Source organism: Branchiostoma belcheri, unplaced genomic scaffold, assembly GCF_001625305.1.
Source record: "Branchiostoma belcheri isolate BF01 breed outbred unplaced genomic scaffold, Haploidv18h27 scaffold1, whole genome shotgun sequence".
In the NCBI taxonomy this organism is placed as follows: domain Eukaryota; kingdom Metazoa; phylum Chordata; class Leptocardii; order Amphioxiformes; family Branchiostomatidae; genus Branchiostoma; species Branchiostoma belcheri.
The window spans coordinates 2,275,762-2,294,566 of NW_017802379.1; the positions used below are offsets into that span (position 1 = coordinate 2,275,762).

The window sequence follows — 18,805 nt, forward strand, 5'->3', positions numbered from 1 at the left end:
GGTAAGCAGGGATGGCGTTACGGCTTACATCTGTGTTTGGTACGGACGGATGCTTGGTTTGAGTATTTCCTTTATCGGCGTGTCCGTCAAGGTTTGCCATTGTGAGTTGTAGTCACGCCGCCTGAGCGAACAGTTGCCTTTTCAGACTAGCATTGTGTGTGTTTGTGTGTGGTGTTTCTAATGACTGATTCTAATGGTGGCTACAAAGTGTTCTTTACGAATCCTGAGCTTACATGCGTTATTATAAACTCGGGTGGGAAAGAAATTTTTTTCTATAAAAGTTATGTATATGATTGTTGGTATAGAAGAGAAATCGTCCTATTAGGCCAGAAACGTACAGGTCGTTTGTATGCTGTATTCCTTATCGTTAATATGTGCAGAAATCGGTTCACCATTAATTCCTCCTTTAGTCCAACGTGTGAATGAGTTCTCCATGTGTATGTGTATAGGTGAATAGTGAGTCTTACGTTTTCACCCTGCAACAATCTTGGTAGAAATTAATGTATCATGCGGCCAAGATTTTCTTGTTCCTAAATATCCAAGAGACCGTAAAGGAATGTAGTCGTTACGCTGTAACTGTACCGTGACATTTGGTGAAATCAAGCTTGTAAGTGAAATAGACCACCTGTGTCGCTGAGCATGATCTTCTACTTGGCAAAACGCTTATAGGAAACAATATTGAAAACCTGCTCATGTGATATTTACCAGATTTGAGCATGCATTGCAGAAAGAAAATTGGAAAGAGAAATACAAAGGAACGCCTTAAGTTCTCCACCGGAATATTTGCTAGGCATTTAGCTGATTATCTAATATTTGTGGCTTTCGAAAAAAAAAATCATTGTCACCCTCCCCACGCACGATCGGTCCCGGTTCAACACCCAGTTTGCATGGTAACATTGTTTTCAGACGTATTGTTGGGTTGCTTTAGCTTTTTTTTATTTATTCCAACATGCAAATATACAATACATTTACAATACAATTGCTTTAGGTTGCACTGCGGACAGGGTTATGTATCTTTTCAGTCAACTACACACTTTCCGACGAGCTTCTTTGGACTTCAAAACTTGTGTTAAGTTAAAGTAAAACCTTGCACAAATATATAACGTTACATGCCACTGACAAAAGAATATTGGTGAGTGCCTGTCTACATGTGTTTATTTCATATTTGTTCACCAGTGTTTATTTGAGTTTATCACAACGTGAAAAGGAAGGCAAAACAGGTGCATACGCACCTTTACATGTTGTTCATCTATGGCTGCTATTTGTTATAGTGCTTTTTTTACAACGCAAAACCTAACTGCAAGACGCACTCACGAACAATAGGCTTCTTTATGGCTTCTTACTAGTACTGTTCTCTTGTCGTTGTAGCCGCAACAGGTGGTTGTTGACATTTGCAGCAACGACACCCAGTGGTGAATATTAGAACTGCAAAATATGTTTGTTTGTTTCGCTTTTTTTGCATTAATCATCTGTTGTCATTTTCATTTTCTCTCCTCACAGCAAAGCTAAGTGCTGCGTGTAAATCCGCAGCTAGCTCGTCCGATGGAGACCAACCGAAAACCACGGGAACGAGATCGGGCAGGCGGTCCGTCCTTGGTCACGTGAAGATGTCCGGTCAGAGGTCAAACATTCCAGAGATGTTCAAAGTGAAGGTTTTGGTGCTCGGGCCCTGCGAGGTAAGAACGCGCCTAAATACACTTTCTACAATCACACGGAGTATTCTGAGTTACCACAAGAGTTTTCTGTCCTTACTCTTACCATTGCGTCGGATTTTGGCAAGCAGAGTTCTTGATTAACGCGGGGAACGCTATCGAAATTTTCGTCAGCTCTCTGGTTGGGGAGGGGGGCGGCGTTGTCGCCATGGAGATAGGACGCCTTCGTCGAAATAAAATAACTGATAGAGTATAAATCTGATGTTTTAGCACTGTGTACAGAGTAAATTTGGTTCAGATGGAAGTATTGTAGCCGTTTTTAAAAGCTATTGACGTTTTGCCAGCCCTGGCGACTCGGTATTGTAAATTATGTATGATATACTGAGTCGCCACGGCTAATGTTTTGCATCTATTTTACCATGTAGAGCGGGAAGACGGTTTTATCCAACTTCCTAGCTGATGCTACAGAGATGAGCGGGGACTACATGCCCACACAGGGGGTCAGGTGAGTTCACACACTACAGTTGGTGCTCTGATAGCCTGGTTTAATGTTTGAGCTAGATATTTACACACACCCTATAACACCTTGTTTCTCGTTCCATCACTTCCGTGGCTAAAACCTTTTGAAAGGAAACATAAAATCTTTGAAAAAAACAAAATGAAACTTTTTCTCTCTCTTTTTTTAATAGGATTTTGGAGTTTGAAAACAACGGACTAAACGTTGGAGGGAGGACTGTGAATGCTGAGGTGGAGCTGTGGGACTGCAGTGGAGATCACAAGTAAGACTATCATTCCTCAATTCTGTCAGAAATTTGTACTTTGTGATGAGATCTGTATAAAATCTAGCCTGGGTGCCATCCAATTTGTTTGTCATTCGTGTATGGGAGACCCGGTATACAAATAGGATAGCACCCAGGCTATACAAAATCTGGTTAAAATCCATATACTGGCTGTAGCATTGACTAGTCTACCAACAGAAGATGGTTGTGGACCTTCCTGTTTTTTAAAAGCATTTTTTACCATCAGGTTTGAGCAGTGCTGGCCAGCCATCCAACAGGAGACCAACGGGGTTCTCTTGGTATTCAACCCTGATCAGCCCAACCATGACAAGGAGCTGGAAACATGGTACACACTGCACGTTGTTTAGATTATTAGAATGAAAATTACACTGCAACATTTTCTTCAGCAGGTTGGGTTAACTAAAATTAAGGCAATTTTGATGGTCTCAAATGTAGCTTGATTAGATCATGCTTAAAGTGACTGATCGGCACTCTAGATTTGTCACCAATACGTTGGGAACTTAAAACAAGTTGTTTCAAATTTAACTGAATTTTACAGTACATTGTCCTCTTGAGTTAAATGATATCCATGTAATTTTTTTATTGTTTCAGGTACAGCCACTTTGTTCAACAACAGGGTTTGAAAGATTCGCAGTGCCTGGCCTTTGCTCACCACAAGCCCTCTACATCAGATAAAGCCAGGGGCCACCTGTGTAAGTACATTAAAAAACTGTAATACGTAGTCCAACATCTATATTACCGGTAAGATTACTTAAAGCCACAAATATTGGTACCCTGTTCTGGTATGCAACCCTGTTTGTTTATTTATTTCAAAATACAACAGTACATAACACTGACTTTCAGGCAGCAGGGTTGATATTCGTAATGTTTGTACTTTTTTTTTTTCATTCTATTCCATTGTCTGTGCTAATGGTTTTTTTTTTCCTTTCTTCTATTCTTCCAGCCTCCCTTCTGAGCAAAGTGACAGTTGTCCACAGCAATATAGACGAGGACGGGGACTCTGTCAGACAAGAGTTCTCCAACTTCCTGACCAACATTCTGTCCACCATGTCTGACAACAGAGACAAGGAGGAGCTCAGCATCATAAGCTGATCATGTAGTCATCACGTTTCACTTCTTATACTAAGTTATAGGGCAAATCAACTTAAGAAGCAAGTGCTCTGTTTTTGTGGATATACATATGTGATAAGAATAGTAAAGTCTCAAGAGGTTATCTTTATCTATGAATTTTTGTTTCATAACTTTTCATCTTTACAGTTAGGCTCCAGCAAATCATCTGGATCTTTTTTTTTCAGTTGGAAATTATGTGTGACTCAGAAAGTAATTTATAGTAGATTTATATCTGTAGTCATAGACCTTTTTCATCAGTTTCTGTCTCTATAAAAGTATAATGGAGAACTATAACTGACTAAATTTCACTATATTGATTGTTATGGTATTCAATAAAGTTAAGGCGAATGATGTATTCAACACAATAAAGAGGGTGACTTCATGAAGATGTCTTGAAAATTTAATTCCATTACTTACAACAGGAAGGATGTTCACTACAATATATATGAAGTTAGAACTATTTACCCTTACTAGTACATGTCCTTTTTCAGTGCATGAATGTGAAAACAGTAATTATCTACATTTTCAATACAAAGGCATACATACATGTACTAAAATAATACATTCTTCTTCTTCTTCATTATCTTTCTGTCAGTATGAAGATGAAATCTACCTGGTATGTCTACTTATATTTTGCAAACCACTGACTGTCGTATTTGCTGATGTATTTACTGCATCCCATCATGTTCTTCTTCACTACATCTTCGAAAGTGAACTCATTCTGGTTGTTCTCCTCCCTCCACTTTTCCTCCTTCTCTTCCTCATCCAACATTTCCTGACTCACAGGTTTGGCTTCAAAGGGCAACTTCTGTGCGATCTCCCTCAACATGGGATACACCACCTCAAAGTCCATCTTCCCACCCATTTCCACAACGATACGGTCTTGTTTAATCGGTGTGACATAGTGATCGATCGCGCCCTTACCGCCACCCATGCGGTGGCCCTGTCCCTTTTTCGTGATGGGTTTGTAGGGCGCCTCGATGCGCCATTTTGCCCACATGGTTTTGGTGTCCATGCGACGGTTGATGGTGAGACGGATCATCTCAAAGTGCCCCCACCTCATAAGGCCTGGAGAGAGAGCCTAGATGGAGAAACAAGATTTGTGGTGTTTTTATTTGCTATTACAAGTTACATGTACGTGTACACAACAATCCATATACATTGTAGTTGAACAATAGAGACAATATCCATTTCATAAAAGTCATGCGTAGCTACAGTTATAATCTACAAAATGGGATATTTTATTATCTAGATGTATAGCATGCTATGTTGAGCATTTGCCACTGAAAGTTTGATAAAGTTATTATCTAAAATACATTCTGAATGTACATGTACTGCAACAATGCCATACCTTTATCCCATACTGTTTGCCTATTAAAACACTTTGTTCAGGATCTGCTGGTCCCCTCAGCATCTTTATACCCCTGGGTTCTCTCACATGCTTCACCAAGTCTGGAACTCTCTGGTAGAACTTCAGCTTAGACTGCTCAGGAATTTCAACATCTATAGTGGAGAAAACATCATTTAAAATGATCATTCTATAGTCATCAATTATGAAAAAAATTCAGGTCTTTTAAAAATTTAATACACCAGAAGCATTGGGTAGGGTGCTTGTTAAATGTATTACGGATTGTGTGTTAGCTGGTGTGTTACAAAGGGCGGTTATACTGGCTATACAGATACAATGTTAACTCATATTCATAACTGTACAAAATTGACCAACTTCTAATAGTATACCATTACATTTACTAGTACCTCATAATACTTTTTTCTCTGTATGACTTAGCAGGAAAAAATGGATTTATACCTCATAGATGTAAGTCATGCATAAGTCTTACTCTGTGTAGTTAGTACTGACTATAATTTGTTAATACAAGATACTAAATATTGTAGTAGTACTCACGGTCATAGTTCTTGGGAATCGGGAAGTTCTTCAGTCCGGCAGAAAGTACACAGACTGGCGGACAGACTTGCCTTCCTGTAAAGTTCAATTGTATATGGCAATACATTAACACGGGACATGTGGTTTGAACTTAATATCCAAAGCCTTCGAAAATCATAGCACACGTAACGTTACAGCTACAGTAAAGGTACAGTCATCAGTACAACGTGTACTGGAACGTGACATAGAATAGAGCGTTGAATACACCTTGATACCTTGATACCGTCTACAGTCGAGTAAGGCTTCTTCCCGCCTGTTGTGGACTGGTCTTAGACGCCTTCTTCGTACTTCAGGTGCTCCCAGTGTCGATCCAATCTCGTTTTAAACTGGTTGACTGTTTCACTGGATACTACAGTCGGCGGCAGCGAATTCCAGTCTTTGATGACCCTCACACTGAATACATGCTGTCTACTCCTTGACTTGGCCAATGGTACCTTCAACTTGAAGTTGTGGCCTCTTGTTGTACCCCCTGCTAACTCAAAGAAGTTGTCTGCTTGTACCCTTTCCTGCCCAGTCAGGAACTTGAACACCTGAATCATGTCTCCCCTTCTTCTTCTATATCCCAGGGACGGTAGTCTAAGCCTCTTTAGTCTCTCACTGTAGGGGAGCTCCCTGAGCCCAGACACTAGTTTTGTAGCTCTTCTCTGCACCGCCTCCACTTTCTGCTGGTCGAGGGAGTAGTGGGGTCCCCAGATTACATTCCCATATTCCAGGTGGGGGCGTACCATGGTCTTGAAGAGTGTAGGGACTGTGTCTTTGTCCAAGTTGTAGAAGGTCCTCTTAATCAAACCCAAGACTTGGTTTCCTTTGTTTGCCGCTTTTGCTGTATGTGAATGGAATGAGAGCTGGTTGTCTATTGTTACGCCAAGGTCTTTCTCCTCCACCGTTTCTTCAATGGTTTGTCCTCCCAGACTGTAGCTGTTTTTCTGGTTGGTTCTTCCTAAGTGGAGCACTTTGCACTTAGTAACGTTAAAAAGTAACTGCCATGCTTGTGACCATTCCCCCACTGTGTTTAGGTCCTGCTGCAGTGCATCTTCTCCGGTCTTGTCATGGACAGTACACCATTCCACAGAATTACCAGGCTTCTTCTGGTAGTAAGATATGGTGCAAAACTGTCGTTTTCAACACTCTGGGGTGAGATGCTGATCTCCTAATTTTTTGTAAAGGTCGTAACACCCATGCCCCCCTCCCCACACTTCTCCAACCTTCACCATCTCAATAATCTCATATCGGATTTTTTAAGGGTAAAATACAAAACACTCACCTGTTATATACTGAGGTCGAATCGAAGACAACTTAGATGTCTTGTGACCAATAAGGTTTCCGACTCTGTGCAACAAAAGAGACATCTTGTCGGCTTCAAAAACGTCACGCACGTTTCACCCCAAATTTGGGCGGGACTACTACAAATGAGGAAGTCTTTTGAATATTGTTATGAATGTAAAAATTATCCAAACCTGAGACAGTTTTTTATGTATCAAGAAAGATATATGATTTGTTATAAATAATAGATATGTCCACATAAGTTATGAAAATCACAATTGTGATACATTTGTAGTTAAAGAAGACACATGGGAATATCCACTCCCCTATTCTCTATTGGTTTAATCCAAGATGGCTGCGCCGGAGGAGTTGCAACTTTTCCGCAAGCTCGGAATCGGAGCAAAGTTCGACACAAAACGCTTCAGGAAAGACGCCGAACGTTCTCAGGTAACACAGATACTTGTGGTGTTATGTCTGCTTTATCCATTATTAGAGTTTTGACTTTGCAAGGTTTTTCAGGAGAGAAATCTATTCGTTTCATGTTAGAGTGGGGAGGGGGGCAAACACGCCTGCACATGCCCAAACGCACACATGCACTACTAGTATACGCGTATGTCAAATTGTGTGCATGAATTCTCATCGTTATGTGAGTGGAAGTGTCTGAGATGGAATAAGCTAGTTGTGCCTATAGGATTTCACTAATTTTTGAAGAGAGTAAAACTAAAAGAACATGCAAGTAACAATAACGTTACATAATGTAAGAAATAAAAATATGATTATGAGTAGATAAATAAAAATGAATGAAATATATGTGTTTTTTGTTACTTTCCTACCAGATGATTAGAGCTCAAGTCACACCAACAGTAACCAAAGAAGAGGCAGACAAAGCTCTGGATTTCTTTGGTAATTTATCAAAGCAGAAACCCCAAAAAACAACCACAGAGAATACCAGAGAAGATGAGACCAGCACAGAGACATCAAGGAGAGAGAAGAGTACAGAAGCATTGAAGAGTGATAGCTATGGAGTACAATCAAGAAAAGGGAAGAAGAGAAAACAGACAAGAGAAGAAACAGACGGTGATAACAGTGGTAAAACTAAAGCTTTATCAGCTGTACTTATAATGACAAGTTTTGCATTTCAAGAAGATGTCCGAAAGCTAATGTTTGGAATTATCCCGGGTAAAAAAATATTTCCCTCTTTTTATTCACACAGATGATAGTGAAGACAGCTTACAGTTGCTTGGTGACATTAAAGCCTCAAAGAAAAAGAAGAAGAGGAAAAAGAAAGACCTTACAGTGGACAAGGTGGAGCAGATCAAACAAGAAAAGGTAACACCAGATGTGTACTCTCTGTCTTATACTGCAGTGCTCGAAATATGCACTAGTATGTAACTTAGGTAGGTAAAGTTGGAGTTGTTTCCTGATCTCCAGTTCGATCAATGCTTCATCAAATCTACTTTAGGGCAGCCAGTAATGTAGATTTACAATATATTTTGAGTCCTGTACTGATTTAAAGCCATGCACATCCTTCACTACCAGGCATATCTTCCTTAGAATCTTCACAGATAGCAAAATACAAGTTTCTTTCTTACTAACTGTCCTCCAGCTGAGTGAGTTTCGACACAAGAAGCGGATCCACGTGCAGGGCGATGACGTCCCGCCCCCTGTCAGTAGTTTCCAGGAACTGCAGGGAGTGTACGGTATCCACCCACAGATCCTCAACAACCTACAGGGTCTGGGGTATGACCAGCCTACACCTATCCAGATGCAGGCTATCCCACTTATGTTACAGGTAAGCATGGGAACAGTACATGTGGTGTCATCTTGTTTTTGTACATCTGGCGCACAGTGGATAGTGGGGAGGGCATGAGTCAGGGACAGGCTACCCAAAGCCCGAACGCATGCACGTAAACTCTCTGCCGCAGCCTTACAAGTGTGGCTCCCAGGGTAGATACAGGCTATCCTGTTCATGTTACAGATAAGTATCTGAGTTGATTCATCATGCTGTTTTAGTACTCCACACATTGGTGTAATAGGATGATAGAAATTACTAGAGTGGACATGAATTTATGGTAGATGTGTCCTTCACAGAGGAGAGAGATCCTGGCCTGTGCACCGACGGGTTCGGGTAAGACGGCAGCCTTCATCTTACCCATCCTGCACCACCTGCGGGAGCCGCGCCGGCAGGGCTTCAGGGCCGTGGTCGTGTCTCCAACCAGGGAGCTCGCAAAACAGGTGGGCAGTACTGGAAAGTTTGTTTGTGGCACTCAGCCACTTAGGTTTTGTGGCAGTCTAAGAATTAAAATCAAGAGTTTGAACCATTTTTTGAGTCATGGAAACAATGATAGCTACTGTAGTCACTCAATGGAATTATACACAACTTTTGTGGTGTTAAGAAAGTAACACAAAAACTGAAAAATTGAAAGGACAAATTTGTCACTTCTTGTTCTTGCACAGACGTTTACGTGGTTCCAGAGACTGGGGGAGGGGCGGGGCTTCAGGACCTACTACATAGAGAAACCTGCACAGGCTGCCAAGAAGTTTGGACCCAACTCTGCAAAGAAGTTTGGTAAGGAGTGAATTACATGTACTATGATGTAGTATAGCACTGTGGATGGGTGATTGTACTATAACTTAAAGTATAAGATATGAGCTGAAAGATGTGCCATAACAGTTTGAACCTAGATAATTATGCTGCTTGAACCATAATTTCATCAGCTGTGCTATTGTACAAATTGTATGTTGTGTTCAGTTCGTTACACCATGTTTTAGAAACTTTTCGTTTTGGTTTTCATTTGTTTAGACATTTTGGTGACAACTCCAAACAGACTGGTGTACATGCTGAAGCAAGATCCTCCCATCATATCATTACACAGGTAACTTCACAAAATTTCAAAGGTGAGTTTTGTCTGTGTTGTAAGCAACCAATCAGCTTTGCCATATGGATGAAATCAAACCCTGCTTGTGCGCGGTAAGAATGGTTGCATTAGTTGTTGCATTTCAAAGCCAGCATCCCAGTATACGTGAGGGCCTCATGCATGCGTCAAAGCTCTGCACGTAAAAGAATGCATACTAGTATTTAGAAGAGTAGGAGTAGCTAACCCAGTGTGTTTGGCTAAAAACATAGCTGTAGCGAAGCCACATTGCGCTGCTGCTGCTGCTAGTATTAGCTACTTGAAGAAGCGTAATTGTTGACTTGACCTAGCGTGGAGTGGCTGGTAGTGGACGAGTCAGACAAACTGTTTGAGGAGGGAAAGCAGGGTTTCCGAGATCAGCTGGGGTTCATCTACAAGGCCTGCGACTCCTCCCACGTGCGCAGGGCCATGTTCAGTGCAACGTTCGCGTACGACGTGGAGCAGTGGTGCAAGTTAAACCTGGACAACGTGGTGACAGTCAACATCGGAGCAAGGTAAAGGAATCTTTATACAATGCTGCCCCCTATTGGTTATCCACAATACTGCAGGTAGTCTTGTAACTTAGATGTTGTACATTGTATGATTGTAAAATGTTGGAAGTTACTATTTGGCTACATAGTGCTTTTGATATATTGCTGATGAATTTTAATTCTATCTTTTGCAGGAACACAGCTGTGGATACAGTTGAACAACAGCTGCTATTTGTTGGCTCAGAATCTGGCAAATTACTGGCCATGAGAGAGCTTGTCAGAAAGGTAGGTATTGTAGTTTACAAAAAACATGTCATTTACCTAGTCTATACATGTATGTTCCTTGTTTTTGTGGTAACCCTCCGCCTCACCCCAAACATTCCCACAAACCTTAAAATAAATTAGAGAATCTTACATTGAAATGATAACATGTTCCTCATGATCAGTCAATGATAGTATAAGAAGAGGATAAAACATGGAACTACATGACCATTGTATAACTCCCCTGTGCTGCCCCTCACACTGAATTAAACAGTGTTTACCACATGTATATTACAGGGACTGACTCCTCCAGTGCTGATCTTTGTTCAGTCCAAAGAGCGAGCCAAGGAGCTGTTCCACGAGCTGATCTATGACGGTATCAATGTGGACGTGATCCATGCAGACAGGACTCAGACACAGGTACACACATGGTGATGGTAGTGGGGGTGGGGCATAGGAAAAAAAAATGTTGTGTTTCCTGTTTCGGTCCTGAATAAATTAGGGATTATCTTATTTTTTCCTTTCTTTATTTTATTAGACTTTGGCAATCTCTATTGATCCAAACTTTAGAAGTGATTTTTGGGTCTTTTACTCCTCCAGCATAGCAGTATCTCCCATCTAATTGCATTAGGTATTCATCAATGTCAATGCCCATTTGAGATATGCAGTCTGTACTTTTAGAGTGCACCAGTAATTTCATTCAGACATAAGTAAACTATCCTTTTGCAGAGTGGACTTAGTGTATGATCTGGGTGAGCAACCCAACACAGTTATGATGATCCTCTCTCTTCAGACAACTTACACTGTAGCGTATACACTAAGTGACTTTGCATAGTCACATGTACACGTACTTGGCAATATCGTTCACTATATCCTTGGGACTCTTAAAATTTCTTAGAGACTATCATACTTTTTATCAGCATACAGGTCCATGGTGAGTCGTGCGTGTTACAGATAGTGTCTAAGTAATGCCCCTCTGGCTTTTATCCTGGGAGTGCTCTTGAGCTCACAACTACATATCTCTCTTTCAGGCTCTGCTATAACATTGTGCTTGATCTGGGTACCATTCCTAGATATATATCTGATTCAATGTTGCATTTTCAAAAGTTGGTCCATTTCGTCCAGTTCCCTTTAAAGTAAAGTTAGTACATAAGCTCTCAGATTCAATCTAAATGTCTAGTATACATAAGAAAAGTTTGGGTCCACTCAGAAGAGATATCGCTTCTGTGCACAAATGTCTTTTACCGATAACGTGGTAAATGGAAGCCTTAGGGATACAACTATATAATGCACTTCTGTCATGAAAGAGAAGGTAATATCAAGGGACCTGAGATGCCCACATGGCTTGGTTATGTACATTCAACAGTTAAATAGGGTAGTAAAGAATGCATTGAAGTACAGTTATCGCAGTGATGAATGTTGACATTGAAAAATATACGAAGAAAACTCATAATTTTGTTTGGCAATGTGTTCTGGTGTAGAAGAGCCAAGAGGGTTATCAAGTGATACACATTTTGATATCTTTGTGTTGACCTGTCACCACAAACTCATCATACATTTTCCCCTGCAAACATTTGTTTTGTGTTCCATTGTTTCAAGTATTGTTTCAACCTTCAACCGTATGTTAACTCAAACTCTTGGTTTTTACTGTGCCAGACAATTTATGTGTGGCAAACTTTAGAAACATACAGTACCTTTTAACATTGAACAAAATATGCATATCATTAAATACAGAGTAGAAGAAGATTGAAAGCTTATGCATATTCTGAATTCAAATTGCTGGAACTCAGGTTTTGAAATATAATGGAGTCATATGGGCTTATGCAAATGTACTGTCACGACTTGTCTGCTAAACTTAGCCTTATCAGATTATAACTGTCAGTGTCATTGCCTTGAGCATGATATCTTCTCGAAATTTGCATTTTACAATGTAGCTGTAAAGCAATTGTAGATACAAAAGTCATTTCCTGAATAATATAATTACATTCGAGTAAGCCATAGATTGAAAAATGTGTAGCTGGATTTTGCAAAATTGTCTCAAAAATCTCATAATAGCCTCGTCAACTTTACTACTCTCTATGGTGTATTAAGTGGGAAAATGTTATGAGTACTGACTACATGGGGTGGTGCAATATAACATACAGAAATCCCTGACAGTGTCTGTAGTAGACAGATAACTGTGTTACATTATCTCTCAACATTTCCACACTCTCAAGGTTGGTCTATGCAGCCTACTGTCAAACTTTTGATGTTGTTATCTTCCAAACGTGTTGGTGTATCCTACAGTGTAATATGGCCTTAGATGACCTGAAGTCAGTGGTGAGAAACACTCTCAATCAGATACACACAGCAGACAGAAAAGGGCACAAGTGTCATTTGTGATCGTCAGATATACAGTACCAGTAATGCATGGACTTCAGGGTGCTTATGCTAGCAGGAAAAAAAAATTGCTAAATCTGAAATAAGACTGTGCTGTAAAAGTCTATGTGGAAAAAGAATTGAATGTAGTAGATAGAAGAAACAAACAGAAAGGAATATCCAGTTTCAATTGTCATATAAAATATACCATTAACTTTCTTGTATACATGTCATGTAATATTTTACCCTGTAACAGTACCAAAATATTAATGCTACCTTCATGCACAGTTGATTTCCTGACAAAACTGGGAAAACTGAACTGTTCTTTGTATATGAAGCACACAAGTTCTTTCATACTACATGATTGTATATTTTATGTGATCATTATGCTCCATCTATTTCTACATCCAGAGAGATAACACAGTGAAGTGTTTCCGGACTGGGAAGATCTGGGTTCTGATCTGTACTGAGTTGATGGGGCGAGGCATCGACTTCAAAGGTGTCAACCTGGTCATCAACTATGACTTCCCTACCAGTGCTGTCAGCTACATTCACAGAATAGGTGTGTATACTAGATGTTATCAGAAGTGCATGACATTGTATGTTTAAAGTTGCAGGTGTTTCAGGTAGATTTCAGATAATTTTCATTTACTGAAATCTTAAATTCAGAGCCATTGTGACAAAGCTTGAACTCCACTTGGACCCTAGCATGTCTAGATGACGAGAAATCAAAACCTGCTGCAGTACCTAGGAAAGCTGCCAGGGGGCCCAAAATCTTATTATTTCTAGGTCTCATGAAGACCTATTCACCTACCAAGTTTCATGACATTGTCCATCTAAAGCTTCTTGAGTTATTGTGCTAAGCCACATACACACACACACACAAACAAATGCTACTGAAAACATAACCAGTGAAGGTAACAACTTGTACAAAATAAGATGTAACCCAAGTGTTTTCCTCCTCTAACAGGCCGAACTGGCCGAGCAGGAAGACCTGGCAAAGCCCTGACCTTCTTCACCGAGGACGACCTTGTCCATCTGAGAGGGTGAGTGGTTCCATCAGACTTCCTGAAAGAAGGCTCAGCTTTCATCTATAAGTTACATGACATCTAGAATCTGCCTCTAAATACTGCCCAAGCCTTGATGGATCCCACTGTCATGAATGTGCAGACATATCACAAAGGGCAAGAACCTTTCCTAGAACTAAAACTTCAAAAGTAAAGTTTACATGTTGATATATCTCTTACCGGATTTTCAATACATCTTATATATGCGACTGTGCCGTACACAAGGCTAAGGTATTGCTGCGGGATAGCTCTGCATGGAAGAATGATGTTCTCATTGCATTATACAATGTCAAAATCTACAGGAGTTGGAAAGGATGTTCTTCACACAAGTCATGTACATGGGACTTCCATGTACAATATGTTGGTGCTACACATTGTTTATGAACATCACAGATTATAATGATGCCTTAAGGCAAAAAGAGGCATCAGATGAAGAATGATATGTCATAAAGGCCTGCAGTGTTATGAGTTCATTAATATAATTAATGACTTCCTGTAGCTGGTGTGATGCGGCTCATAATAACAGTGCTTTGGGTTATACTGTACTGGGAATATTGAATGACTGTGACCATTTTCATCATTCGTCATGAAATACGTGGGGTAATCATCATTTGGGAAAATTAAGATTTGGCCCACATATCCAGTGTTTGTACAAGGTTCAGAAATTGTCACACTGTTTAATTCGTTCTTCCTTTAGCATGTACAAAAAGTCTAAAATATAAAATGTCCAAAAATTAGGTTTTTAAAAGTTTCTGTGTTTGGGAAATGCACACATTGATGGAATGCCTGAACTCTGTAACTTTATTATTCTACATATGAAACACAGTGTTATATCTTCTGAAAGTCATCCTAATCTTGCTCTTACTGCCAGCAGCACTTTTAGTGTATATTGTCTCTGTGCAGAAGAGTACTGTATATGACATGTGTAATATTGACAATATGTTGCAGCCCCTAATAGGGGGCTGCAGAATGGTTAGATATAGTGATGTGCAGGAGCAGGATTGGGTTGAAAGATGAGCCCACATGTAGAAGTGATATATGCTCATACTCCAATCCATCTGTCATCACTCTGGCCATTTGTCTAAAGTTGTTATCATCTCATAGGTGATATATCTCATCTCATCTCATAGGTATATCATGTCAGTCAAAACAAAACATCAGGGGATAAAAAGTGGAAGGGTGCAGTACATCACAATGTACATGTATTTAATTTATATCATGGAAATTGTATGCACAGTTACTGTATATCAAAGAAAACGGGGGAAATAGAGGCTAACATGAACATGAACCCTTTCTTAGTTCTTTCATCATCTACTGAAACATTACTGGGTGTAAGTTTGAAGACTGAGCCATAAGTCACCAGATATCAGTGGATATAACAGAATATGTATGGTTGTATGGGAAGTTTTCTCTGCCCAATATTTCAACCCCATGGTTGACTGTGTTTTGTTTTCCCACAGCATAGCAAATGTGATGAGAGAGGCAGGCTGTGAAGTGCCAGAATACATGCTGGAACTCAAGAAAGCAAAAAGGTATAACAGTGAAATACCTGTCTTCAGGAAAAATGGAATGTCAAACTTGGTATTTCTTTAATGTTTTCCAGACAGAGCATGTCCACAAACCCCCCTAAATTCTTTGTACCTCCAATGCTAGCACAAAATTTACTTTGTCACATTTTAAGAAAGAAGAAAAAGTTAAGAGCACTATGTTATATAAAATTATGTACACAGTATTGCATGATTGTACATTTTCTACATGATTACACAATGTTCACAATGTTCTGTCACATGCTTTTAGATAGTGCCTAATGTGCTATATGGTATGACATTACATAACTTGCATGTTTTGTTTCCATTGCTAACCCCCTGCTGTGTAAAACATTGGTAATTTTTATAGCAGCAGCTGACATCAAAGCTCTGTAATGGTACAGAATTAATGTTTTGGAAAAGTTTCTGATGCCAGAGGCCCAGAAGAAAGTTTTACACATTCAATATGCAACAGACTGCAAATCACCTGAAGTGACATATGTACCATTACATTTAATATACATTTTATTCATTTTTGCCAGAGGGAATCTTTTCATCATAATCTTCTGTGTATTTTAGGCTACTTCATCTTAAGGATCATTTGCAGATAATTGATAACTAAGGCTTTTAAAATGCTTGAGGGCTGTTTTGAAATTTGTGTTCTTCTATAAGTTGATTTGCAATTCTAATGAACATACTTCTTTCATGTGTAATAGGGTTGTTTTGAAAGATGGATGTAAATTCATTTAAGTTCATGGGGACTTAAGAATTATGAATGCCTCAATTATGGAGTTATTCATGCATAATGTGTTTTCAGCTCATGGTGGATAAATATAGTGCATTACTGACAGAAAATCTTGCACAGTGGGGAAAAATGATGGAATGTGGTGACCTATAATTATTAAGATTTTAAGATTTTAGGAATTAAAAGAGAGAAAAACTGACAACAAGGATCTGAAACTTTATGGTAGGATTTAAATGAATTGGTTGTAGACTATTAAAGGAGACATACATGTATGCTCCAAAAGTGTTGCACAAGCATATGTTGGGGGATTAGACAGTACCTCACTTGCTCTAACCCCCCCCCTTTCATTTTATTTTTATTTTATTTTATTCACATGGATTTTTGAGCATTGGATAGGAAGCACTTGTTGTGCTTATGTAAATCCGCTGCTCATAAAACAAAATACAAATGTAAACATAAAGATGACATAAAGTATAGCATTAACATAAAATGAAAGTGGCTGGCGCACCAATACCTAGCATAACATTATTGAGATTGGTCAAATCTTCCAGAGTGGTGGATATAGTTAAACACAATATCAAAGATACGGCAGTTGGTAGGGTATGGGCGGGAGGGGCTACCTGTAAGAAGTAAAGTGCATAATGTGGCGTCATTTACGTTGAGTGGGTCGGAAGGAAGTATGTTTTCAAGATGAAGGCAAGATATGGATAACAACATTTTGGTCCTTTCAGTATTATAACATTTGCAGTGTAATAAATAGCGTTCTGGTGTCTCATTTGGATGCCCACATTTGCACTCGGGACTACTGATACAGTGATGCTGGAATAGGTGGTAGTTCAGCTGGTTGAAACCAAGCCTGAGTCTGGTAAGGTGAGTCACATGGTGTCCGTGGCCCTTTCATTGTTATATATTTTATTGTTGTTGTTCATTACTCAGGAAAGAGAGAAGATTTCTGGAGAAAAGAGCACCAAAGCGGAAAAGTATCAGCACTACACCCAAGATGTTTGTGGACAAGGCTATGAGAAAAAGGTAAGGTTATAAAATCACATCAGAAATACTACATGGAAGTATAGTTCTAGGTTAAACCTGTTTTATGCATTTCCTAAATTCACTCCAGTATACTTCATGGTAGTTACAAGTACCTTTCAATGAGAGAAGGAATTACTGTAAACACAGAACCTGGCATGGCATGTTTTGTGGTAAATGTTTTTGACTGAGTCATTTACAAAGGGACTAATTTGGCTTTTATGCTGCATGGTTAAGTATATATGTGAGTAGTCTACAATTTGTACAGCCTGCACCTGGGAGATAGCTATGCATAATAGCTGCCAAGGGAATAAGGCAATTTTGTACGTGATAACTGAAGTTAAAGTCATGTGAGGATAGAAAACTATGACTACTTGAGCAGGGAGTACATGCGTGATTGTAGCCTGGTATCCAGCATATTTTGTTTCCACTTGCTTGTTTCTGCAGAATAGCCTGGCACCATGGTCAATTTGATCATGTAGGCTATTACATGTATTTAGTTTGCATGTCCAATATTTCTCAAAAGCAGTATAATGGGCATCAAACTTACGAATGCCATCACAGAGCCTTGTAACTTGGAGCTGATCAACCAACTCTCACTTACATGTATGTATATACCTAAATGTCAAATGATCAGAGAACCAGACTGAAAGTAGATAAGGATGGATGGTAGAAGTTTAAAATATTCATGGGTATCTATTGATACCTTTTTTAAGCTCATGGTAACATTTATGTACTATGTTACACTTCCCACAGAAAAATGATTGAGAAGAGCAAGAAAACACAAGGAAAGACCAGGAACCAGCCTGGTGGTTCCAAGGCAAATACACAGCAAGAAACTGGAAACCTCAAACACCATACAAAGAAAGGTGCCACCAGCGATGAACCAACTGCCAAGTCACTGCCAGGGCCAAAAGGTGGCAATAAAAGAATAAAGAAACGAAAGCAAGCCAGCAACATTGTTTCCAAGTCATAAGGCTGCTTTGTTGTGAAATGCTGAGGTCATGCATGTATCTAATGTATGTAGTTTAATTTTCATACATATTTGATAATGCAAATGTTGCCTACCAAGAATTATCACAGTTTTTGTTCATTAGAATTACACAAATCTTAAAAGTTTGTTAACAATTACTAATGATAGAACTGTAACAGAGATGTGTATAAGGATCATGATGCCTTATTTCATGTTCTTCCTGTCTGTTTGACACAGTATTTAAACCAAAAATTTGCCAGAATTTATAGATTTGGATAAATTGGCATCAGTTACATTTTGCAATATCTTGGTTCAGTCCACTCACTGAAAGATTTGCGTCAGTAGAGGTAGCAAAATAGAAAGTACTAAGGAATAAAGTTGCCCACTTTGGCAGCGGAATTTTCTATGTAAATGATATTGGTTGGTCCTAATTCTACTTTTTACTGTGCCACGCTTCATTTATTTCAGATTAAGGGAAGTCTCATACTTGTCAGGAAGACATTCCCAACAATTTCAGACTTGGCATTTACGTATAATCAAAGACATTAAAATGTCCTTGGTATGATGTATGATTTCTTGTGAGGAATTGTTTTTCCTCTATGCTGATATCTAGTTAATAAAATTGGGATACTTAACTTTCGGGTTAATGAATTTTCAACCAATGTATGTTGATACACTAGGATATTCTAGAGGAGAC

The 18,805-nt window shown here is 39.3% G+C and overlaps 3 protein-coding genes across 3 annotated transcripts; 2 read left to right on the forward strand and 1 right to left on the reverse strand.

Annotated features, from left to right (window-relative positions):
- Positions 1 to 1,562: 1,562 nt before the first annotated feature.
- On the forward strand, positions 1,563 to 3,944 carry LOC109462185 (intraflagellar transport protein 22 homolog). The gene is made up of 6 exons (XM_019758706.1): positions 1,563 to 1,676; positions 2,078 to 2,157; positions 2,342 to 2,431; positions 2,679 to 2,777; positions 3,044 to 3,144; positions 3,396 to 3,944. Exons 1-6 carry the CDS (start codon positions 1,608 to 1,610, stop codon positions 3,542 to 3,544), a joined length of 588 nt encoding a protein of 195 aa, XP_019614265.1. The 5' UTR covers positions 1,563 to 1,607; the 3' UTR covers positions 3,545 to 3,944.
- Positions 3,945 to 4,151: 207 nt separating this feature from the next.
- Positions 4,152 to 6,894, reverse strand: LOC109467089 (39S ribosomal protein L16, mitochondrial-like). Its single transcript, XM_019764998.1, has 4 exons — positions 6,769 to 6,894; positions 5,466 to 5,540; positions 4,914 to 5,065; positions 4,152 to 4,643 (listed from the first exon to the last, which is right to left on the reverse strand). Exons 1-4 carry the CDS (start codon positions 6,851 to 6,853, stop codon positions 4,185 to 4,187), a joined length of 771 nt encoding a protein of 256 aa, XP_019620557.1. The 5' UTR covers positions 6,854 to 6,894; the 3' UTR covers positions 4,152 to 4,184.
- A 151-nt stretch (positions 6,895 to 7,045) lies between these two features.
- Positions 7,046 to 18,321, forward strand: LOC109467079 (probable ATP-dependent RNA helicase DDX52). Its single transcript, XM_019764986.1, has 15 exons — positions 7,046 to 7,214; positions 7,604 to 7,856; positions 7,981 to 8,096; positions 8,374 to 8,559; positions 8,859 to 9,002; positions 9,225 to 9,336; positions 9,571 to 9,643; positions 9,973 to 10,176; positions 10,347 to 10,437; positions 10,711 to 10,833; positions 13,183 to 13,333; positions 13,742 to 13,817; positions 15,299 to 15,370; positions 17,046 to 17,138; positions 17,892 to 18,321. The coding sequence occupies exons 1-15, from the start codon at positions 7,119 to 7,121 to the stop codon at positions 18,109 to 18,111; spliced, it is 2,010 nt and encodes a 669-aa protein (XP_019620545.1). The 5' UTR covers positions 7,046 to 7,118; the 3' UTR covers positions 18,112 to 18,321.
- Positions 18,322 to 18,805: the final 484 nt, after the last annotated feature.